Genomic DNA, 21,550 nt, shown 5'->3' on the forward strand with positions numbered 1-21,550 from the left:
CCCCATGTCGGCCGATACTCCCCATGTCGGCCCATACTCCCCATGTCGGCCCATACTCCTCTTGCGGCCCATACTCCCCATGCCGGCCCATTCTCCCCATGCCGGCCCATTCTCCCCATGCCGGCCCATTCTCCCCATGCCGGCCCATTCTCCCCCATGCCGGCCCATACTCCCCATGCCGGCCCATACTCCCCATGCCGGCCCATACTCCCCATGCCGGCCCATACTCCCCATGTCGGCCCATTCTCCCCATGCCGGCCCATTCTCCCCATGCCGGCCCATTCTCCCCATGCCGGCCCATACTCCCCATGCCGGCCCATTCTCCCCATGCCGGCCCATTCTCCCCATGCCGGCCCATACTCCCCATGCCGGCCCATTCTCCCCATGCCGGCCCATTCTCCCCATGCCGGCCCATACTCCCCATGCCGGCCCATACTCCCCATGCCGGCCCATTCTCCCCATGCCGGCCCATACTCCCCATGCCGGCCCATTCTCCCCATGCCGGCCCATTCTCCCCATGCCGGCCCATTCTCCCCATGCCGGCCCATTCTCCCCATGCCGGCCCATTCTCCCCATGCCGGCCCATTCTCCCCATGCCGGCCCATTCTCCCCATGCCGGCCCATTCTCCCCATGCTGGCCCATACTCCCCGTGCCTGATGGCCATTTCACACTTTTACATGGCATATGACCACAAAGCAAAGCATCCCCCGCAGACCAATGGGAGTAAAGGATACAGTTGTAGAGATGTCAGTCTGGATCGCTTCTGATTCGGGTGCATCTTGGTCATAACCATCCTGTCCATAAAGTTGTGGTCACCACTAAATTTTAAATCATTAGGCAGGAGGTGCAATAAGGTCCTCTATACCCATTAGCAATATATATAGGGCATTAACCCATTCTGTGCATTAAGCTGCCAAGCAATTCCCTCCCCTTTAAAGGAAAAGTAACACTAAAAATGTTTAAGTACAAAATCTATTCTACCCTGCTCCAATAATTGCCCTATCCTGCGCACCATTTAGTATTTTGAATGCTTTATTAGGAAATACCTGTTAAAACTTGGCTTCTCGTCATTTGGCAGAATCCACTATGCGACGATCGATTGATCGATACAAGCCTGACTCCCTCCTATACAGAAGGACACTTTACTTTACTGACACTAAAAACTTCTTTCCTTCATTCTTTTGAAATTCCCAACAGACAAGCGCCATTTTGTGAGGAACCGTTACCACATTGTCCCAGCAAAATGGGGGACCTGAGGCTCATTCCCATGCACAGACTGCACCACAAGATGGTAAGGGAGGGGGAAAGTTAAGCAATGCAGTGCCCTCTAGGAAGTGCTACATGGAAAGTGAAAGCTCTGCCTGAGGCATAGAGGCGGGGAAGGTTATATATGATTGACAGCTGGGATTTTTACAGGTTTAGATGTGTTCATAAAAAAAGAAATTGGGTTTCATGTTTAATTTGAAAAGGACTTTTATTATTCAGCTTTTTATGCCTGGGTGACAGGTCCCCTCTAATAATATTGGCATCAAGCATCATTTTTACTGGCCAAGTAAGTAATATATTAGCCAGGTGGCAACCCAGAAATCTCTCCCCCAAGCCGCCAGTCTCCCTCTCCCCCCTGGGGTCAGACAGGCAGTGGGGGCCCCTGTGAGGGTGTGAAGGCCGTGGCAGGGGCCCATTGTGGCCAGTAGCCCCAGTGGGCCCTGCACCCCCAGTCTGACTCTGGGTGGGTGAAGTTGTAAAGCTGCCGATCAGGGGTGAGGGGGCAGTTTTGGGGGGGGGAGAGGATGAAGCTGTAAGTGCACATCTCAGGCCACACAGGGTGCTGGGTGCAAAGAGCACTAATAAAATTCTGCAGGAAGTCTCAAGATTTTAAACTGTTATTTATGGTGCGGTGACATATTTAGGGTTTAGTCAGAATGAAAGTGAAAGGCTTGATTTGTAGATAAAACAGGTAAATGTCAGAGAGTCAGAAGAACAAGCGGCGACCCTCGGGCACACACACTGCGTTATCGTACGGCCTCCATGTTTAGAAAAGGACTTTTACTCAGTTCAGGTAAGTGACCAATAGCAATACTGTAAATCCAGACAACTGGAGGAGCGGCCGGGGAATACGGATAAGTAATATGATCCTGTACACGTGCCTTGGAAAACAAAAGCCTATATACTATGTAATGAATCCTAGAAATTGTGCAAAATTACCTTTAGCCTGTGGCTGTGTTGCTAGGAGAGATGCCATAGTAACCTGATGTGCCTCCTCTGCCCTTGAAAAATGGGTACTTATTAAATCCATATTCTGTACGGATATTTAGCAGCCAATGGTGTGATCTGTGCAGGTATAAAGTCATTTATTCATTTAAACCAATTGCTATTGTCTCCCCACGTGCTGTTAGCATCGGGCAAGTTAATTAACTTTACCCTCAGCCCCAGGGCCAGCGCTTCTTTTGGGTGAAAAACCCACCAACCTGAGTTGCCTATTGTGTCCGCAGTAGAGTAAAGGTAGCCATATTACTATTCTGTGCAAGGGAAGTGTAACCCTTTGTGGGCTAGAATGGGCAAATGTCCAGCTAGTAATAGAGCATGGGGTACACTGGATTCCCTTTCCACAGGATGGGCCTTCACTATGGGGAAGGATTATTATGGAGGGTGTTGTTGGACTACACCTCCCACTGCCAGATGTAATAGTGATGTAAAGCACACTGGAACTATTTTATTTAAGTAAAGCAAATGTATGTAGGGTGAATACTCACAGCAATGAGGTAGAGCAGTAGAATATCAGATGCAGCAATAAATGAGCAGAATGTTATGGTACCACTGTGGAGACCAATGTGGGAGACAGAAGTCCCAATGTTTTCCACCTTAAATGGCCCCAGATCCCTACAGCTGATTTGAATCACAAGGCTGAATTTCCTACTGTGGCCCCTTCACTAAGGCATCAGAGCCTTGGGAGACCTACTGCCAATAACTTCTCCTTGTTGGAGCCACAACTGCTCTTTCTAAATAATCCTGAGCTATCTCTTACAGATGTATAACCTGCACACTGACTTACCCTCATTCCGGGGTCCCAGCTCCCTGACTTATATCTCTAGAGTAGTGGATTCCTCTAGGGCTCAAGGCTTCTGGGCCTAGTTGGTCCGGGCTCCCTGGAACACAACCTTCTGATGGGAAGAGGAAGTGCCCGCCCCCTGCCTGACACTATATTACAGTTTGCAGGAAGTGGTCATCCTGACTAAGGGCCAATAGCTGCACATATGTAAGTAGCAAAAGTGGTAACATATATTTCTGCATATTAACAGCAAAACTTGGAAGTGGTAGGGGGTAAGGCCATAGGGATTGTTAACCCTATGGGACCCCTGAGAAATCCTTAATAGATAGCAGCACAGGATCTCCTGTAGAAGGAACCTCAGGGCAGTGCATTTTTCAGAAAAGAGGGCTTTTTGCCCAAACGATTGGAACAATAGAAAAGTCACCATAATGTGTGTGGCCCCTGGTACACTCTACGTCCATTCAGCCTGTGGGTTGATTGGTCAGAGAGTGCACCCAATCAGCCAATGGCTCTGTAATAATAAAACAGTAGCATGAACTGCATGAATTTATATTGGGGCAAAACAATCCTATTGGGTTTATTTACATAAAGACCCTTTATTGGGAAAACCTCAGTTACCAAGCATTCCATATCATAGATTCAATAGAGGTCATATACTTTAAACCTGAATGCAAGTGCAGGAGCACTAAGGGGTGCAGAAGTACCCCCCCCTTAGTGCTTATTTAGAGCCCAGGGTCTGGATGCATTAAAGGAGACATATTGGATAAAGGAAAAACCCCTGACACTGTCTGTAACAAAGGCCCCTTTATTGGAGCTCCCTATAGATCCTCTCAGGTCCCTGTCTGGGTTTCACATGAGGGGTGGGCGTGTCCTAACGGTCCCTGCCAGAAGCACAGTAGGAGGGGGAGAGCCAATCACAGCCCTGCACTCACACAAGCACAGGCTTCAGTTCCCTATCAGGTCAGCCTAGCTGCTGATTGGTTCCTATCCTACAGTGCCGCCGTCCCCCCTGCACAGCCTGGGAAAGGAGGCAGCAGGAAGTGGAGCAGATGGGCGGGGCAAGTGGAGTTTTTGCAGATTTTTTCAATATATCAGCCCACCGGCTCCATTGTGCCCAGCACCCACTGGCACTCCCTAGCTTGCACATCTGAATGACACCCACATGACTCCCCCACCCACCCCATGAATGCTGCTGCTTCACCCCTCAGCCTGCTGGAAATGTAAGTGACCCCTTAGGGGCTCCTATAAGGCTCTGACAACACAGACAAAACCAGGAGCCGGTACCCCACAAACATGTTGTCAATAACTGTCCGTGGCCCAATAAACTGTGAGTGGAGTTAAACAGTTGTTTGCTGTAGTGACAAACTGACAAATGTCTTCCTGGCAAAACACCTTGAGTAACTATAGAAGAGCCCTGGACCCACCAAGTGGTATTGTTACTTTTATTGTGACCATTGTTTGTCCAATTTAATACCCCTTCATCAGATCATTGATAGGAACCTTTATCATCGTCTCTTGTTTCTCACAGATGGGGAGCACTTTATGGATAGGAACCGGGCAGCTCTGGTTGTCAGAATGTCCGATACCAACATTATGCTTGTTATGGACGAGCTGTTGAGCGAGAAGATCCTCAATGATGTTCAGTACAACACGGTGAGAAGCAACAGAGCCTCCCACGAGATGATGAGGAAACTCTATGACTACGCCAGGGCCTGGGGGCCCAATCAGAAGGACACGTTCATCTCCATTCTGTCTAAATATGATAAATGGCTCATCCTGGATCTGATGGAAAAGGAGAACCAGTCCCTCAACTCCTCAGCGACGTGATTCAATAAAGCTGATAGTGATCATCCAATTTTTGGACATAAACTGCCCTTTTTTAACCCACAACGCAGTATTTTTTGCAAAGAATTCCAGGATAATTGCGGCTGCTTAGGAAGTTGCATTTGTGTCTGTCGCAATTGTGTTTAATGCATCAAAATAAATGCAGATCTGTGTGCAGCATTGGGATTGTGTCACTTCCAGCATTTGGCATCACCTTTGAGTTAAATTTAGTAAGATGTAGTGAGAAATATTCTGAGACAATTTGCAATTGGTCTTCATTTTTTATTATTTATGGGGGGTTTTTTTTTATTTATTTCATTTTTTGTTCTGCAGCTCTCCAGTTTGGAATTTCAGCTGCTGTCTGGTTGCTAGGTTCTAAATTACCTTAGCAACCAACAAGTGGTTTAAATGAGAGACCGGAATATGGATAGGAGAGGGGCTGAATAGAAAGATAAGGAATAACAAGTAATTATAACAATAAAAATGGAGCCTCACAGAGCAATAGTTTTTTGGCTGCCGGGGTCAGTGACCCCCATTTGAAAGGTGGCAAGAGCCAGAAGATAAGGGCAAATAATGCAAAAACTATAAAATAATGAAGACCAGTTAGAAAGTTGCGTAGAACTGGCCATTCTATATACAGGTATCAGATCCCTAATCTGTAAACTCATTATCCAGAAAGCTCCGAATTACGGAAAGCCCGTCTCCCATAGACTCCATTTTAATCAAATAATACAGAATTTAAAAACTGATTTCCTTTTTCTCTGTAATAATAAAACAGTATCTGTACTTGATCCCAACTAAGATATAATTACCCCTTATTGGGGCAGAACAGCCCTATTGGGTTTATTTAATGGTTAAATGATTCCCTTTTCTCTGTAATAATAAAACAGTACCTGTACTTGATCCCAACTAAGATATAATTACCCCTTATTGGGGCAGAACAGCCCTATTGGGTTTATTTAATGGTTAAATGATTCCCTTTTCTCTGTAATAATAAAACAGTACCTGTACTTGATCCCAACTAAGATATAATTACCCCTTATTGGGGCAGAACAGCCCTATTGGGTTTATTTAATGGTTAAATGATTCCCTTTTCTCTGTAATAATAAAACAGTACCTGTACTTGATCCCAACTAAGATATAATTACCCCTTATTGGGGCAGAACAGCCCTATTGGGTTTATTTCATGGTTAAATGATTCCCTTTTCTCTGTAATAATAAAACAGTACCTGTACTTGATCCCAACTAAGATATAATTACCCCTTATTGGGGCAGAACAGCCCTATTGGGTTTATTTAATGGTTAAATGATTCCCTTTTCTCTGTAATAATAAAACAGTACCTGTACTTGATCCCAACTAAGATATAATTACCCCTTATTGGGGGCAGAACAGCCCTGTTGGGTTTAATTCATGTTTTAATGATTTTTTAGTAGATTTAAGGTATGGGGATCCAAATTACAGAAAGACCCCTTATCCGGAATACCCTTGGTCCCGAGCATTCTGGATAACGGGTCCTATACCTGTACTAAAAGTGAACCTGAAGGTGAACACCCCACTTTAAAATGCCATTAGTGAGTCATTCTTTGAATCCAAGTTCCCTTTATGAATGGCATCAATGTGGGCAACATTGGTGTGTTTTGATTGGTTCTATCAGGATTCCAATAAAAGCAATGGATAAATAATAAAAACAGCTCATATGTAAAACCCTGCTTCATCTAAATAAACCATTTTTTTAAGTGGTATGTGCCATTGGGTAATCCTAACTAGAAAAGGCGTAAGGCTTTGGTGCTATGTGTATGGATATAATAAACTAAAATGTTTTTACTTCAATATTGAGCGCAGACATATAACTTATCCAAACCCCCCATTCTCCCACTTAGCGGGGGTTTGGAACCTACCGTTAGCGCCCCAGTGTGGCCCTGGATATTAGTGCCAGGAAAGGGTTACAGACACAACAATACCATCTGTAAGTCTGATGAAGGTTTTATTGGAATAACTACAGGGCACAAAGCTGCACAATTATCTGTTATTTATACAGCACAGTGAATGTTTGTTTGGATGAAGCAGATGAACGATGGTTTTGAGGTTCTTCTATTTCTCTTGCACAGACTCATCCATAAGGTAAGTGCCGGGGCCGCGCCGCCGTTCCACTGATCCCCGGGTAACTAGCGCATTGAGTCGGCTGTTTCCATTGGCTCATTGTAATCTTCGACTGTAGGACGAGAGGATCAAAGATCAGGAGATATAAATTATCGACACATTGCAGCCCTCATCCATCCACTTCTTTGTTTTCCAGGGTAACATTATACATGTTAGTATATAAATATAATGTCCCATGTTTTTCCCTAGCATTTGCCTTTCTCCTCCTTTCTCCTTTTGACATTCTATTTTCCCTCCCCCCACAGTGTCACCCTATCCCCATTCCCCCCCCCACAGTGTCACCCTTTCCCCATTCCTCCCCCCCACTGTGTCACCCTTTCCCCATTCCTCCCTCCCACTGTGTCACCCTTTCCCCATTCCTCCCCCCCCACAGTGTCACCCTTTCCCCATTCCTCCCCCCCCCCCCCACAGTGTCACCCTTTCCCCATTCCTCCCCCCCCCACAGTGTCACCCTTTCCCCATTCCTCCCCCCCCCACAGTGTCACCCTTTACCCATTCCTCCCCCCCCACAGTGTCACCCTTTCCCCATTCCTCCCCCCCCCACAGTGTCACCCTTTACCCATTCCTCCCCCCCCACAGTGTCACCCTTTACCCATTCCTCCCCCCCCCACAGTGTCACCCTTTCCCCATTCCTCCCCCCCCACAGTGTCACCCTTTACCCATTCCTCCCCCCCCACAGTGTCACCCTTTCCCCATTCCTCCCCACCACACACAATTGTCCCCCTCTCACATGTCATTTTCTCCTTCTTTCTCCATCTCTTACTGTGCCATTCACTCCCCCTGTAGCCCCAGTCTATATCTCCTCCGTGCCACCATTAGTCCCCCTCCGATGTCCTATACTCTGCTCCTCTTGTGCCATTCCCAGCAGCATTGTACCCCCTCTTCCAACCCAGTCCCCAAAAGCCTCTTGTGCTTTCCATATGATACTGAGTATTACAATTCATATGCTTTTCTCTCTGTTCCTTCCCTTTCAGACACCTATTCTTTCTTGCTCTCTCCCCTCACAGCTCCGATTAATCTGACAGTTTTGCTCCCCTCGCCGGTATCTTTCCCCTCGCCGGTATCTTTCCTTCCCTTCACCATCTGATTCTGAACTCTCCGCTTGTTCATTTCAGGACTCCGTCCCTTTTGCTGTACCTGGTTTTTATACTTTTGCCTAATGGCCCTTTCCTGCATTGCTCCCATATCTCTGTTCCTTTCACATCTCCAGTAACACATGTATATACATATAATGGCAATATATTAACACCTGGAAGTTATCCAGGCACCATTGTGGGCTCATCGCCAGTCAGTCACCAGAGAATAGTAGATGGGAGAGGGAAAGCATGTCGGCAGTGACTCCCGGGATCCATATCCCTGGGCACTTTAAAGCTGGCAGTTGCAGCTGGCAAACACTGGAAAAGGTACAACCCCAGGGCCAGCGTTAACACTATCTATCTGCACAAGTAACCAGGAGTGCTACCTACTCTCACAGTATTTTCCCATGATAAGACCTCATTAAACACACTATTCCACAGTCATATCTCCTTACCCGACCCCATCTTGCCTTACACTACTATGACTGGCTATATTTCCATTATGCAGGGAATCTGTAAATTGTGCCCTTTCTCACTGGCAGTCCCTAGTTATTTGGACAGCTATAAAGGGCCCTTAATGTAATGCGAAGTAAGTCCCCTTTCCTGGGTCATAGCCTGACCACAGTTTGGCCATAAGGTGGCAGTGTGATATAGTATAAAAGGCTGAGCAGCCACGAGGTTGGAAGCCATTTTGTTGAAATCGCTTCACCTGAACAAGCAGCTGGACAGATATTGTGGAACCTGGGTGTCATGACAGAGCAGTATTTTCTGGCATGTCCAGGGTTAAACCTGGCAACATTTGGCTGTGGGTCCACAAAAGACCCTTAATTAAATATGCAACAAGGGACTGTGGGAAGGTGACACATTTATCTGGGTTAGAAGACAATTCGGAGCCAGACCATTTGGGGCAGGAAGCTGGGGCAACTGGTTTCTTGGATCTGTTGATCAAAGAAAGGGACCTGTGGACCTAGAACTGCAGGGGGGAACCGCTAGGAGAAAATATGGATTATAGAAAGGGTTCACAACCTCATAAATCACATAGGGTTATTGGGGGCCCCAGGCTTCCCAATGATACCAAACAGGGGCGGCCTATACCCACCAGTTAGTGGGGAGAGTTTCTGGGGGGCTGGGACAGGAGACACCCCTTATGTTTGGTATCATTCTGATCGGCCACATATGGGTTAAAGAAAGCCCATATTTTCATTATAATATTGGATACAGGCAAGTGGCAATATTATATGACAAGAAACTGAGAAGTGCAGCCCCTACAGGGGGGTCATGTGACAAGTTTCTGGGACACTCCCCCCTCATGCATACGGTAATGAGGGAGGGGCCCAGCAGGGGATAAAAGGGCCACAGACCCAGTTACTGACAGCTCATACCTGGGGTCCCAGTTCTGTCGGGGTGTGTGCCCAGGTTTCCCACTCTTGCCTCAGGGGGACACAAAGGGAATTCCTAACTTGGTAACGTACATAGGGTTTCTCTGTGTTTTATTCCCTTTTATTCTATTTACTGTTTCCTTTGTTATGTGTATGTATCTTTTGTTATATCATTGTATATGCACTGTTTACCCCTGTAATATTAAATATAAAAGTTAATAAGTCTTGTCCTTTGGCTCTAACAACAAACTCACGTGCTTGTATGGCGCTTGGGCATAAAATGTATTAACTGCTTGTCTGTGATTGGAGGGAAAGTTGCCTGTGTAAATGCTAATTAACTAGTTGACTGCTAGCAGGAGAGTGTGTTTGACTGTAATTTAACCCTTTGGCTGCTAGAGTGCTTGTTAGAAGCTAACCCTAACTATAGTGAGAGACAGTGAGGGATACATTGTGTATTTGGAATAGTACCTGTGCAGGGAGCAGGGAGATATTCACATTAGGTTTCTATCGCCTGTTAATGATAGATGGGGGCAGCGAATAGTAATTTGGGGCGGGGGGGGGGGGTTCCTGACGTTAGTCTAACCTGTGTGTTAGGTGCCTGAGTGTAACCCCTTGTTTCCCGGTATCACGTGCGCCTGAGAGTGGCGTGTTTGTGATACTGGGTGTAGTTGGGCCCACACAGGTCAGGCAGCTCCTGTAATAGATTCCCTAGGTGATAGACAGGCAGGATTAGCTAGTGAAACCGGGGGAACCCATTGTGCCCTGCGGGGAGACAGTCATTGTGACCATTTGCCTGACCTGTAAGATGCTACTACCTGCCTATTCTGTGCTGTAATTACTCCCAAGTGGCTGTGTAAATAAACAGTTCATTGTTCAACGCTAAGAACCACTGACGGCCATTTCTGGAGAGTTACAGTTACACAACTACCTGGCCTCCAACTCAAGCGAGAGCTCAGGCCTGAGGGAATAAGTCTCGTTCCGGTGATATAGGATGTGGTGTTATAACCATCCTTTCTCGAATATATTTGTGTAAGTACTATGGGCAACAAACACCACTCACCCAGGTGATATTTAAAGTATATTTAATGTGTGGAAAAGAGTTACAGAAGTTACATACAAATTACCAATGATTAAGCCAGTCACAAACAATATTGACAGCTTCCCAATACAATACAAAGTATGTATGTATTCATATAAAGCAGTAAAAATGTATGTATGCGTGTGTGTCAGAGTGAATGTGTGTAAATGAGAGCCTGTGTGTGTGTGTAAGGGTGTGTGTGTCTGTATATATGAGACCAGCCTTTTGTTGCTGATATACAGTGGCTTGCAAAAGTATTCGGCCCCCTTGAACTTTTCCACATTTTGTCACATTACAGCCACAAACATGAATCAATTTTATTGGAATTCCACGTGAAAGACCAATACAAAGTGGTGTACATGTGAGAAGTGGAAGGAAAATCATACATGATTCCAAACATTTTTTACAAATAAATAACTGTAAAGTGGGGTGTGCGTAATTATTCAGCCCCCTTTGGTCTGAGTGCAGTCAGTTGCCCATAGACATTGCCTGATGAGTGCTAATGACTAAATAGAGTGCCCCTGTGTGTAATCTAATGTCAGTACAAATACAGCTGCTCTGTGAGGCACACCCCACTTTGCAGTTATTTATTTGTAAAAAATGTATGATTTTCCTTCCACTTCTCACGTGTACACCACTTTGTATTGGTCTTTCCCGTGGAATTCCAATAAAATTGATTCATGTTTGTGGCTGTAATTGTGACAAAATGTGGAAAAGTTCCGAATACTGTATGTCCTGTTAGAAAACCCTCCCCCACTGTATTACCCCTAAGACCATATGTTTCCTGTCAATCACATTCCAGGGAACAATGGTATATGTGAGGGATAGTGTGAATTGGTGAGTCAGTGTGCACATTGGAACCATGTTAACCCATTCAGGCCTGGGATACAACTTATTTTCCAATACCCAATATTTAACATGTGGTATAAAGTAGAAGCTAATTCGCCATAAGCTCACACACTTGTAACTGCTTTATCCCTGCAATAAACACATATAAAACTGTCACCTCTACACACCTTCTTGACTTTCACAGCAGCCCATTTAAAAAATATATATATTTAGCCTGATGCCCCTGTGGCCCCTCACACACCACTGATAGGGGCCCAATGAAACGATACAGGATATAAGTCACTTACCTCCCTTCAAGGCTTCTCTGAGCTCCTCGCAAGCCTCCCTCTCTCCGATTTCAGCCAACACCATTAAGGTCACTTGAATCCCTTTGGCCTTAGTGTAGCGTCTGATTAGAAGATCTGCCACATCAATGACACTTTTACCCTCCAGCTCACTGCGGGTAACCCTGTTAATGCCAGGAACATTGAAGTTATTCAGCTTTCCTTTGAACATTATAAACTTTTCTGGGGGCAGGTTTCCCAGAGTCAGTACTAGCGCATCCCAGGTGGTCTTCCCCATGGTGTTTCTCGGGCTACTTCCTGCGCCCACGCTGTGCCAAGGTACTTATGGATGTAGCAAGGGGCGTTTCTGGCTCTAAAGTTGCATGGAGGCGTCTCCTACAATGGCACAATTGTGCTCACTTCATTAGCAGAGCAAATTTCCTGTAATTAAAGTGGGCCTGTCACCCAGACATAAAAAGCTGTATAATAAAAGCCCTTTTCAAATTAAACAAGAAACCCAAAATCATTTTTTTATTACCACATCCATACCCATTATAAAAGCATTTTAAATTCCCAGCTGTCAATCATATATTGGCTGCCCCGCCTCTATGCCTTAGGCAGACAGTTACTTTCACTTTCCATTCAGAACTTCTTAGATGTTGCTGCACTCCTCACATTCCCCCTCCCTCCTCACCATGTAATTGTGTAACCAGTGCATGGATATGGGCATTAGGTCCCCCCCATACTGGCACAGAAACAAGATATTGGCAGAATGCAATGCCTGCTTTGAGAACAGTGTCCACAAAATGGCCCCTGCCTGCTTGCTGCAATTGTGAATTCCAAGGCTGAAGAAACTAAGATTAAAATAATTTATATAGTGTAAGTAAAGTTTTTTTTGCTTGAAAACCACAATAGAAAACATTTTGGAATTATTTCTTAAGGTGACAGGTCCGCTTTAACATTAATTTGGCTCTTACAGTTACTAGGAGCGGCTTTTTGTCGCCCCTGTGAGTTGGCAGCAGCGACCCTGTACGTAGCCTGATAGAAGTGAGTTTGAAATGACTTCCATTTCGTACCACAGCTGCCGGGCGGCAGAGCACTGTTACTTTCAGGGTTTGTTACTTTCAGGGGTGTATTTAGGACCAGTGCTGCCCTAGGCACGCCCCTATATTGGTCACGTCACTTAAACCCGCCCCTGGTTACCCTGCAGCCCCCTCTCTCTCAGGTGAGCCCATACTGGGGGAGTCTGGGGCAAAAGGTTCACCTTTAAGTTATAGAATTGGCAATTCTAAGCAACTTTTCAATTGGTCTTCATTATTTTTTTTTTTATAGTTTTTAAACTATTTGTCTTCTTCTTCCAACTCTTTGCAGCTTTCAAATGGGGGTCACTGACCCCAGCAGCCAAACCCTATTGCTCTGTGAGGCTCCAGTTTTATTGTTATTGTTACTTTTTATTGCTTATTTTTCTATTCAGCCCCTCTCCTATTCATATATCAGTCCTTCCATTAAACCACACCCTGGTTACTAAGGTAGTTTGGACCCTAGCAACCAGATAGCTGCTGAAACACCACACAGGAGAGCTGCTGAACAAAAACTAAAATAATTAAAAAACTACAAATGAAGACCAATTGCAAATAGTCTCAGAATATCACATATAAGTCCAATACCCAACCCAAAGGTACAGGCAAGTAATTAACCCTTTCACTGCCAGCTGGTGGAACTTTTATTGCTAGAGCGTTTTTGAACATTTTGCTCTCTTTCACTTTAGGGGCCTTTCCTTCGGGGGGACTTTATGTTTATTTAAAGAAATATTATTTTTCAGGACAACCTAAGCTTTCAAAATATGGGAGAATTTCTAAGGGGGATCCCAAACTGAAAGTGAACGTCTGTGTCCCTGGATGGCAGCCCAGACTGATATGGGAGGGACTGGGGCGAGAGATAAAGCCTTGGCCTCTGTATGGGACTTGGGAGTCGTACTGAGCCTCTAACAGAGGTGCTATAGGCAAATAACTCCGAGAGGGGCACAGACCCAAAGGCTTCGGGCACAATGGGGCTCCAGCAATCCAAAATGTTGCCAACCAAAACCGCAGACGATCTGATCAACAAGCTGCCGAGATCCACATTGAGGGAAACGTTGGTGAAGACCCTGGAGATGTTGGGCAGGGGACAGTTTAATGAGTTTAAAGAAAGACTGAGCGGCTGGGATGTCTCTCCTGGGTACGAAAGGATCCCCATGGGGTCTCTGCAGGGGGCAGACGTGGGCAAAGTTGCCGACCTGATCATCGACTACTACAAAAACTCCTATGGGGTGAAAGTGACTCTCGGGGTGTTGGGTGCAATTGGCGCCAAGTCTGCTGCCAACCACCTTGAGAAAATAAAGGTGAGTGACTTTATAGTGACTGGATACAGAGCACCCAGTAGGGGGAAATAGTGCATTAAATTACCCCTATAATACTGCTCATGGTATGGGCCATTAATCAGCCGATTATATGGTTATGCTGTTAGGTGGGAAGCTATAGGGCAATCCCCTCTGTCTGGACTTGCAGCCTAGGCCTTAGCTCCCTTTACATTCAGATTCTTCCGTTGGGGGGGTAAATAAACCTAGCAACCCAAATATCCATAGAACTTGCCCCCTGTGAGGCCATATTTTTATAGTAACTTTATTTGTTGTTGCCCATCGTTCTGCCGAGGCCAACGGCTCCTTCATTCTGAAACAAAGTTGTGGAACCAGATTGCTGACATTACAGTTGCACCCCGGAGAGCTGAGTGTTATAACTATCCTTTCTCTAATATATTTGTGTAAGTACTATGGTCAACAAACACCACTCACCCAGGTGATATTTAAAGTATATTTAATGTGTGGAAAAGAGTTACAGAAGTTACATACAAATTACCAATGATTAAGCCAGTCACAAACAATATTGACAGCTTCCCAATACAATACAAAGTATGTGTGTATTCATTTAAAATAGTAACAATGTATACATGTGTGTTAGAGTGAATGTGTGTAAGTGAGAGCCTGTGTGTGAGTGTGTAAGGGTGTGTGTGTGTGTATATCTGTGAGACCAGCCTTTTGTTGCTGATATATATCCCTGTTGGAAAACCCTCCCCCATTGTATTACCCCTAAGACCATATGTTTCCTGTCAATCACATTCCAGACTCAAGGAACAATGGGGTATGTATAGTGTATGTACAGAGATATAGTGTAAATTCAGTGTGTCAGTGTCAGTGTGCACATTTGAACCATATTAACTCCTTCAGGCCTGGGATACAACTTATTTTCCAATACCCAATATTTAACACTGAGCCGCAAACAGTCTTTCCTGGCCGTGGGCTATAGAAGTAGATTTAAAGCAGCCAATGCCCCACCTTAGCCTGCTCTGACAAGGGGGTCCCTGGCATTACCAGCAGCCTATGCATTAATGGTTGCCCCCATAGAATCAACTGAAATAATAAGTGAGTGAATTCCCAATGCAAAGTACGTACAGCTAATGGCAGCGTTGGGCAGTTTGCCCATAACACAAAGAGAAAACATGGGGCTGAGAGGCATTAGGCACAGATGGCTATGGCTGATATCAGGCCCTGCGGCACTAACCTACAGATAAGCCCCAATGCTGCACGTCCCATAATGGGGGGGTTATGGGGAATAGTTACTCCCATATATAAATGATATGACCATAACTTACTGTAGCCCAACCCCCTCGCTGGGCCTCTGGACTAGGTTGGGCCACATGGTCCCTTCACACTGTGCTGAGTTGGTTAAAGGCACTTGGAATTTGATGCTCATAGGGCCATGTTCCATCTTTCTTCTGATAGAAAGTCAGAAGATGTAATTGGTTACCTTGAAGGTCAGTATGATCTGTGCCTTCAACCATTGCTCTGCCCTGCCCCCATCCGTCATTGCTCTGCCCTGCCCCCATCAGCCACTGCTCTGCCCCACCCCCTCATCAGCCATTGCTCTGCCCTGCCCCCATCAGCCACTGCTCTGCCCCGCCCCCCCATCAGCCATTGCTCTGCCCTGCCCCCCATCAGCCACTGCTCTGCCCCGCCCCCCCATCAGCCATTGCTCTGCCCCGCCCCCCCATCAGCCATTGCTCTGCCCCGCCCCCCCATCAGCCATTGCTCTGCCCCGCCCCCTCATCAGCCATTGCTCTGCCCTGCCCCCCATCAGCCACTGCTCTGCCCCGCCCCCCCATCAGCCATTGCTCTGCCCCGCCCCCCCATCAGCCATTGCTCTGCCCCGCCCCCTCGTCAGCCATTGCTCTGCCCTGCCCCCCATCAGCCACTGCTCTGCCCCGCCCCCCCATCAGCCATTGCTCTGCCCTGCCCCCCATCAGCCACTGCTCTGCCCCACCCCCCATCAGCCATTGCTCTGCCCCGCCCCACATCAGCCATTGCTCTGCCCCACCCCCTCATCAGCCATTGCTCTGCCCCTCATCAGCCATTGCTCTGCCCCATCAGCCACTGCTCTGCCCCGCCCCCCCATAAGCCATTGCTCTGCCCCACCCCCTCATCAGCCATTGCTCTGCCCCTCATTAGCCACTGCTCTGCCCCATCAGCCATTGCTCTGCCCTGCCCCCATCAGCCATTGCTTTGCCCCACCCCCTCATCAGCCATTGCTCTGCCCCATCAGCCACTGCTCTGCCCCGCCCCCCCATAAGCCATTGCTCTGCCCCACCCCCTCATCAGCCATTGCTCTGCCCCTCATTAGCCACTGCTCTGCCCCATCAGCCATTGCTCTGCCCTGCCCCCATCAGCCATTGCTTTGCCACACCCCCTCATCCGTCATTGCTTTGCCCCGCCCCCATCAGCCATTGTTCTGCCCTGCGCCCCCATCAGCCATTGCCCTGCCCCATCCCCCATCAGCCATTTCGCTGCCCCCCATCAGCCATTGCTTTGCCCCGCCTCCTCATTTTTTGGGAAGTTTGGGAGCCACTGGTTTATGATGTTACTTTTAGGAGAGGAAGAAGAGGGACAATGTCCTATAAATACAAGTGGGAATAAGGCAGAGGAAGGTGAACAGAAAATGTTGAGGCAGAATAGTAGAAAGTGAAATGTAAATGGGAAAATTGAATGAATGGAGGAAAAAAGAGAGTTAGAATCCACTTTTCATACCATGCAAATTATACCCACTCATTGGCTGAGCGTTCCTGTATGTTCTACACAGAATATGGCGCCATTACATTCAGTAGAGGCCGATAGCATTATCTGGGCAGCCTGCCCTTCCCCGCCGGTACTCCTAACTGGGTCGGACTGGCCCACCAGTACCCCGGGAAGTGGTTGGGACAGTGGCCATGGTGGGAGGGGCTGTGGGTGATGGAGGCATCGGGGGCAGGGAGGAGCTGGCAGTTGAGATGTTGGACTCTGGCTAATCATTTCCTTGGATGTGGGAAAACTTGCTAAGAACCCAAAATATATCTGGGCCATTCAGGCCACAAAAGGATCTGGGTTATCAGAACTGGGTGAGATTAGAGACTAAAGACCCATACTGACAGCTCTCAGAGACATCACATAGTAAAGATCATTTGTCCTTCTGTCCCTCTGCTGTAGGAGATGTCATTGTAAGAGTGTCCCACGTGTTGCTGATCCGCTTCCCGCTGGTACCAACCCGATGCGCCAAGACCCCAACATGGACTCCCTTGGACTCGAAGGACAACAAGACGACTTCAGTGCATTACAAACTCTCATACGGGAAATTGTTCTCTTAGTACAAGCTGATCCAGGTGCAATTGCCATCTTGGAGAGGCTTCAGGTGCGGTTTTTTGCCTTCCTCTGGATCAGCTGGCAGTTAGGCAACTTATGCAAACCTGATGGCCTTGCCCAGCCTACGCTATATATGTCCCCATCAGGGACATTTGATCCCTTGGCCCATTAACCTCCAGCTGCGCAAGGCTTGGATACAGAACATGACTGTGCAGAACGTGTGTTTTTATTCTCCCAGGTTGAAGTTTTTGTCGCACGAAACGCGTGTTGGGAAGTTACTGCACCATTACTGCCCCCGGTGGGGTTGGATTTCTATTAGGGGCAGATTTAGCCACCAATATCCATGGGATATTCCATATGGAACAAATCTACAGGGCTGTGCCCCACTTTTCACTGCTGTCCCCCCCCCCCCCCCACACTCTTGTTTAACCTTTTCCTCTCTGTCTAATGTCAATTAAAAGAATTTTACTGCTCATGTTTTATAAATGCTTTTTGATAATTATATCTTAGTTGGGATCAAGTACAGGTACTGACCAATGGTATTCTGGATAAGGGGTCTTTCTGTAATTTGGATCTCCATACCTTAAGTCTACTAAAGAAATCAATAAAACTTAATTAAACCCAATAGGATTGTTTTGCATCCAATAAGGATTAATTATATCTTAATTGGGATCAATTACAGGTACTGTTTTATTATTACAGAGAAAAGGGAATCATTTAACCATGAAATAAACCCAATAGGGCTGTTCTGCCCCAATAAGGGGTAATTATATCTTAGTTGGGATCAAGTACAGGTACTGTTTTATTATTACAGAGAAAAGGGAATCATTTAACCATTAAATAAACCCAATAGGGCTGTTCTGCCCCCAATAAGGGGTAATTATATCTTAGTTGGGATCAAGTACAGGTACTGTTTTATTATTACAGAGAAAAGGGAATCATTTAACCATGAAATAAACCCAATAGGGCTGTTCTGCCCCCAATAAGGGGTAATTATATCTTAGTTGGGATCAAGTACAGGTACTGTTTTATTATTACAGAGAAAAGGAATCATTTAACCATTAAATAAACCCAATAGGGCTGTTCTGCCCCCAATAAGGGGTAATTATATCTTAGTTGGGATCAAGTACAGGTACTGTTTTATTATTAGAGAGAAAAAGGAATCATTTAACCATGAAATAAACCCAATAGGGCTGTTCTGCCCCAATAAGGGGTAATTATATCTTAGTTGGGATCAAGTACAGGTACTGTTTTATTATTAGAGAGAAAAAGGAATCATTTAACCATTAAATAAACCCAATAGGGCTGTTCTGCCCCAATAAGGGGTAATTATATCTTAGTTGGGATCAAGTACAGGTACTGTTTTATTATTACAGAGAAAAGGGAATCATTTAACCATGAAATAAACCCAATAGGGCTGTTCTGCCCCCAATAAGGGGTAATTATATCTTAGTTGGGATCAATTACAGGTACTGTTTTATTATTACAGAGAAAAGGGAATCATTTAACCATGAAATAAACCCAATAGGGCTGTTCTGCCCCAATAAGGGGTAATTATATCTTAGTTGGGATCAAGTACAGGTACTGTTTTATTATTACAGAGAAAAGGGAATCATTTAACTATTAAATAAACCCAATAGGGCTGTTCTGCCCCCAATAAGGGGTAATTATATCTTAGTTGGGATCAAGTACAGGTACTGTTTTATTATTAGAGAGAAAAAGGAATCATTTAACCATGAAATAAACCCAATAGGGCTGTTCTGCCCCAATAAGGGGTAATTATATCTTAGTTGGGATCAAGTACAGGTACTGTTTTATTATTAGAGAGAAAAAGGAATCATTTAACCATTAAATAAACCCAATAGGGCTGTTCTGCCCCAATAAGGGGTAATTATATCTTAGTTGGGATCAAGTACAGGTACTGTTTTATTATTACAGAGAAAAGGGAATCATTTAACCATGAAATAAACCCAATAGGGCTGTTCTGCCCCCAATAAGGGGTAATTATATCTTAGTTGGGATCAAGTACAGGTACTGTTTTATTATTACAGAGAAAAGGCTCTTATTCCTGTCATTGTAATTCAATCCTTTGGCCCTAGGGCCAAATGATGGAATTAGTCAATATCGCCCACCTTGGACCAACCAAGATCCACTCGCTTGGTGACCCGGCCAGACAAGCAGATGTCACTGTGTAAGATGGAGGCCACGTAGCTGCACCGGTTTCACTTTCATTTCCCAGTGACTCAGTAGTGGAACAATGATCTTTGTGCCGGGGGAGGAGGGAGTCGCTACAGAGCCACTCAGGTGTCTGCTTACAGGAAGGGGTGGGAAGGAACCTATAGGACGTTCCGTAAGATGATTTATATGTATGAGGAGACCGGTGAGGCACAATGGCCAAGACCGCCAGGGACCTGCTGCTGGAGACCCTGGAGGATTTAGGGGAGAGGCAGTTCAAGAGGTTTAAGGGGAAACTGAATGACTGGGAGGTCCCTGACGGGTACAAACGGATCCCTAAGAACCGCCTGGAGGGGGCAGATGAGGGTGATGTCGCCAGTGCCATTATCAGCTTCTACACAGAGTCCCATGCGATTGAGGTGGCCCTGGGGGTGCTGGCTGCTATTGGGGAGATGAATGCCCATGAGAAGCTGAACAACCTTTCCAGGGGGTAAGTGTCTCTCACATTGATCCCTATTGCTCCTAAATATGGGCTGTTATAGGTTATTAATTGTCACTTACACATATTATACATTAGAGATGTCCAACCAGAAACCCCCCTGCTGTCCTTGTATGGTATCTCCCAGCCGAGAGCTTTCAGGGGATGCTGGGAGCTGTAGTTCAACAACAGCTGGACATTTACAGACGCAATATCCCTGGATAACATTTTGTTTGTCACACTGGTTGGTCCCCATATGATGATCTCAATTGGCCTGGTACTAGACAGTTCTTTAAAACTGTGCCCAAAAATACAGACACTCTCCCCCAGGTTCCATTAGCTGCTTGTTGCCTTATTACTCACAAACACAAAGAACCCTGAGCGTCTCTTGCACTCTCTCTCTGTCTCTCTGTCTCTCTCTCTCTCAGACCTGTTTTCTCCTTCTATTACAGAAAATCAACCGCAATAGCCAAGTGCTAAAAGGGCGACATCTACAGGTGAGTCTGGAAATAACAGTCACGGAAATAAAATAGCGATGCAGCAGCTCCCAGGGAAGGCAAAATATCGCCCTAATAGCGTCAGTCCTTGGCTATAGACCTGGCTGCAGGAGTACAGGGAAGCGATATATGGAATATTTTATGTCTGGGTCAATCCAGTGGCGGTTCTTGCCCAGCATTTTGCTCGCCGGCCTGGTAAGGAATTCCCTTATCTGCAATAATCAAACTTCACCACCAGGTGGCAGTGTGCGCACACATTTCCTGCTACAACCCGTCACTGTAGGGACAGTACAAGTCACATTAATGATACTCTGGGGCCCTTTTTGGAAAAAGCAGGGGGTGTTTTTGTTTTTGTTTTTACATTTTCCCAGCATGCCACTGTTTGGCATATCACTATGCGGCAGATGTCTGAGGAAGGGGCATACCCCCGAAACGTTACCCAGTTTGCTACTAATAAACAGTAGGGTTCATCCCGCTAAAGAAATCCTTACTGTGGCCCCCGCATACAGGCACAGGGGCCCCTAATATTTAGACTGACAATAAGCAGTGTGAAGTCTATGATGGGGTCGTAACTAGGGATGCACTGAATCCACTATTATCGGATGCAGATTCGGATTCGGCTGAAACTTTCATGAAGGTTTCGGGGTTGTGCCAAATACCGAATCTAGATAAGAGGAGGGATGAGATGGAACATTCCCTGATCATTTGTTTTCTTTCCCTACAGATTGAATTGCACAGACCCCCACACTGGGCCTGCGGGGGGGGGATCGGTAATCGACAATGATAGTTTCTCATCCCCACTCACATGCAATCTGATTGTCAGCTCTTCAGCCCAGTTTCCCCAGATCTGTGGGCAATTCCATACAACGATGCCCTTTGGCTCATCCCTGTTCCTTGTGGGTGGGACCGGCTCCCTGTTGCACCCATTGTTTTATACTGTTTTGTACGTGATAAAGATTCGACTTTTCACTGGAAATCGATTATTTTGTAACAAATAAAAAGACAGAAAATGAACC

General features: G+C 46.1%; 2 protein-coding genes across 2 annotated transcripts; both read left to right on the forward strand.

Annotated features, from left to right (window-relative positions):
- Window positions 1-13,608: 13,608 nt before the first annotated feature.
- LOC100486968 (apoptosis-associated speck-like protein containing a CARD) lies at window positions 13,609-17,859 on the forward strand. Its single transcript, XM_004920130.3, has 2 exons — window positions 13,609-14,060; window positions 17,232-17,859. Exons 1-2 carry the CDS (start codon window positions 13,728-13,730, stop codon window positions 17,244-17,246), a joined length of 348 nt encoding a protein of 115 aa, XP_004920187.1. The 5' UTR covers window positions 13,609-13,727; the 3' UTR covers window positions 17,247-17,859.
- A 1,844-nt stretch (window positions 17,860-19,703) lies between these two features.
- Window positions 19,704-21,548, forward strand: pydc1 (pyrin domain containing 1). Its single transcript, XM_031893497.1, has 3 exons — window positions 19,704-20,049; window positions 20,490-20,534; window positions 21,259-21,548. Exons 1-2 carry the CDS (start codon window positions 19,775-19,777, stop codon window positions 20,515-20,517), a joined length of 303 nt encoding a protein of 100 aa, XP_031749357.1. The 5' UTR covers window positions 19,704-19,774; the 3' UTR covers window positions 20,518-20,534; window positions 21,259-21,548.
- The last annotated feature ends 2 nt before the right edge of the window (window positions 21,549-21,550 follow it).

The sequence above is a fragment of the Xenopus tropicalis genome, chromosome 9, assembly GCF_000004195.4.
Source record: "Xenopus tropicalis strain Nigerian chromosome 9, UCB_Xtro_10.0, whole genome shotgun sequence".
Lineage (NCBI taxonomy): Eukaryota > Metazoa > Chordata > Amphibia > Anura > Pipidae > Xenopus > Xenopus tropicalis.

Bases quoted from the DNA above. Each gene is read 5' to 3' on its own strand.
- pydc1 (XM_031893497.1), top strand. From the start codon at position 19,775: ATGGCCAAGACCGCCAGGGACCTGCTGCTGGAGACCCTGGAGGATTTA. The intron at 20,050-20,489 runs GTAAGTGTCTCT...CTTCTATTACAG, and splicing joins CTGAACAACCTTTCCAGGGG to AAAATCAACCGCAATAGCCA.
- LOC100486968 (XM_004920130.3), top strand. From the start codon at position 13,728: ATGGGGCTCCAGCAATCCAAAATGTTGCCAACCAAAACCGCAGACGAT.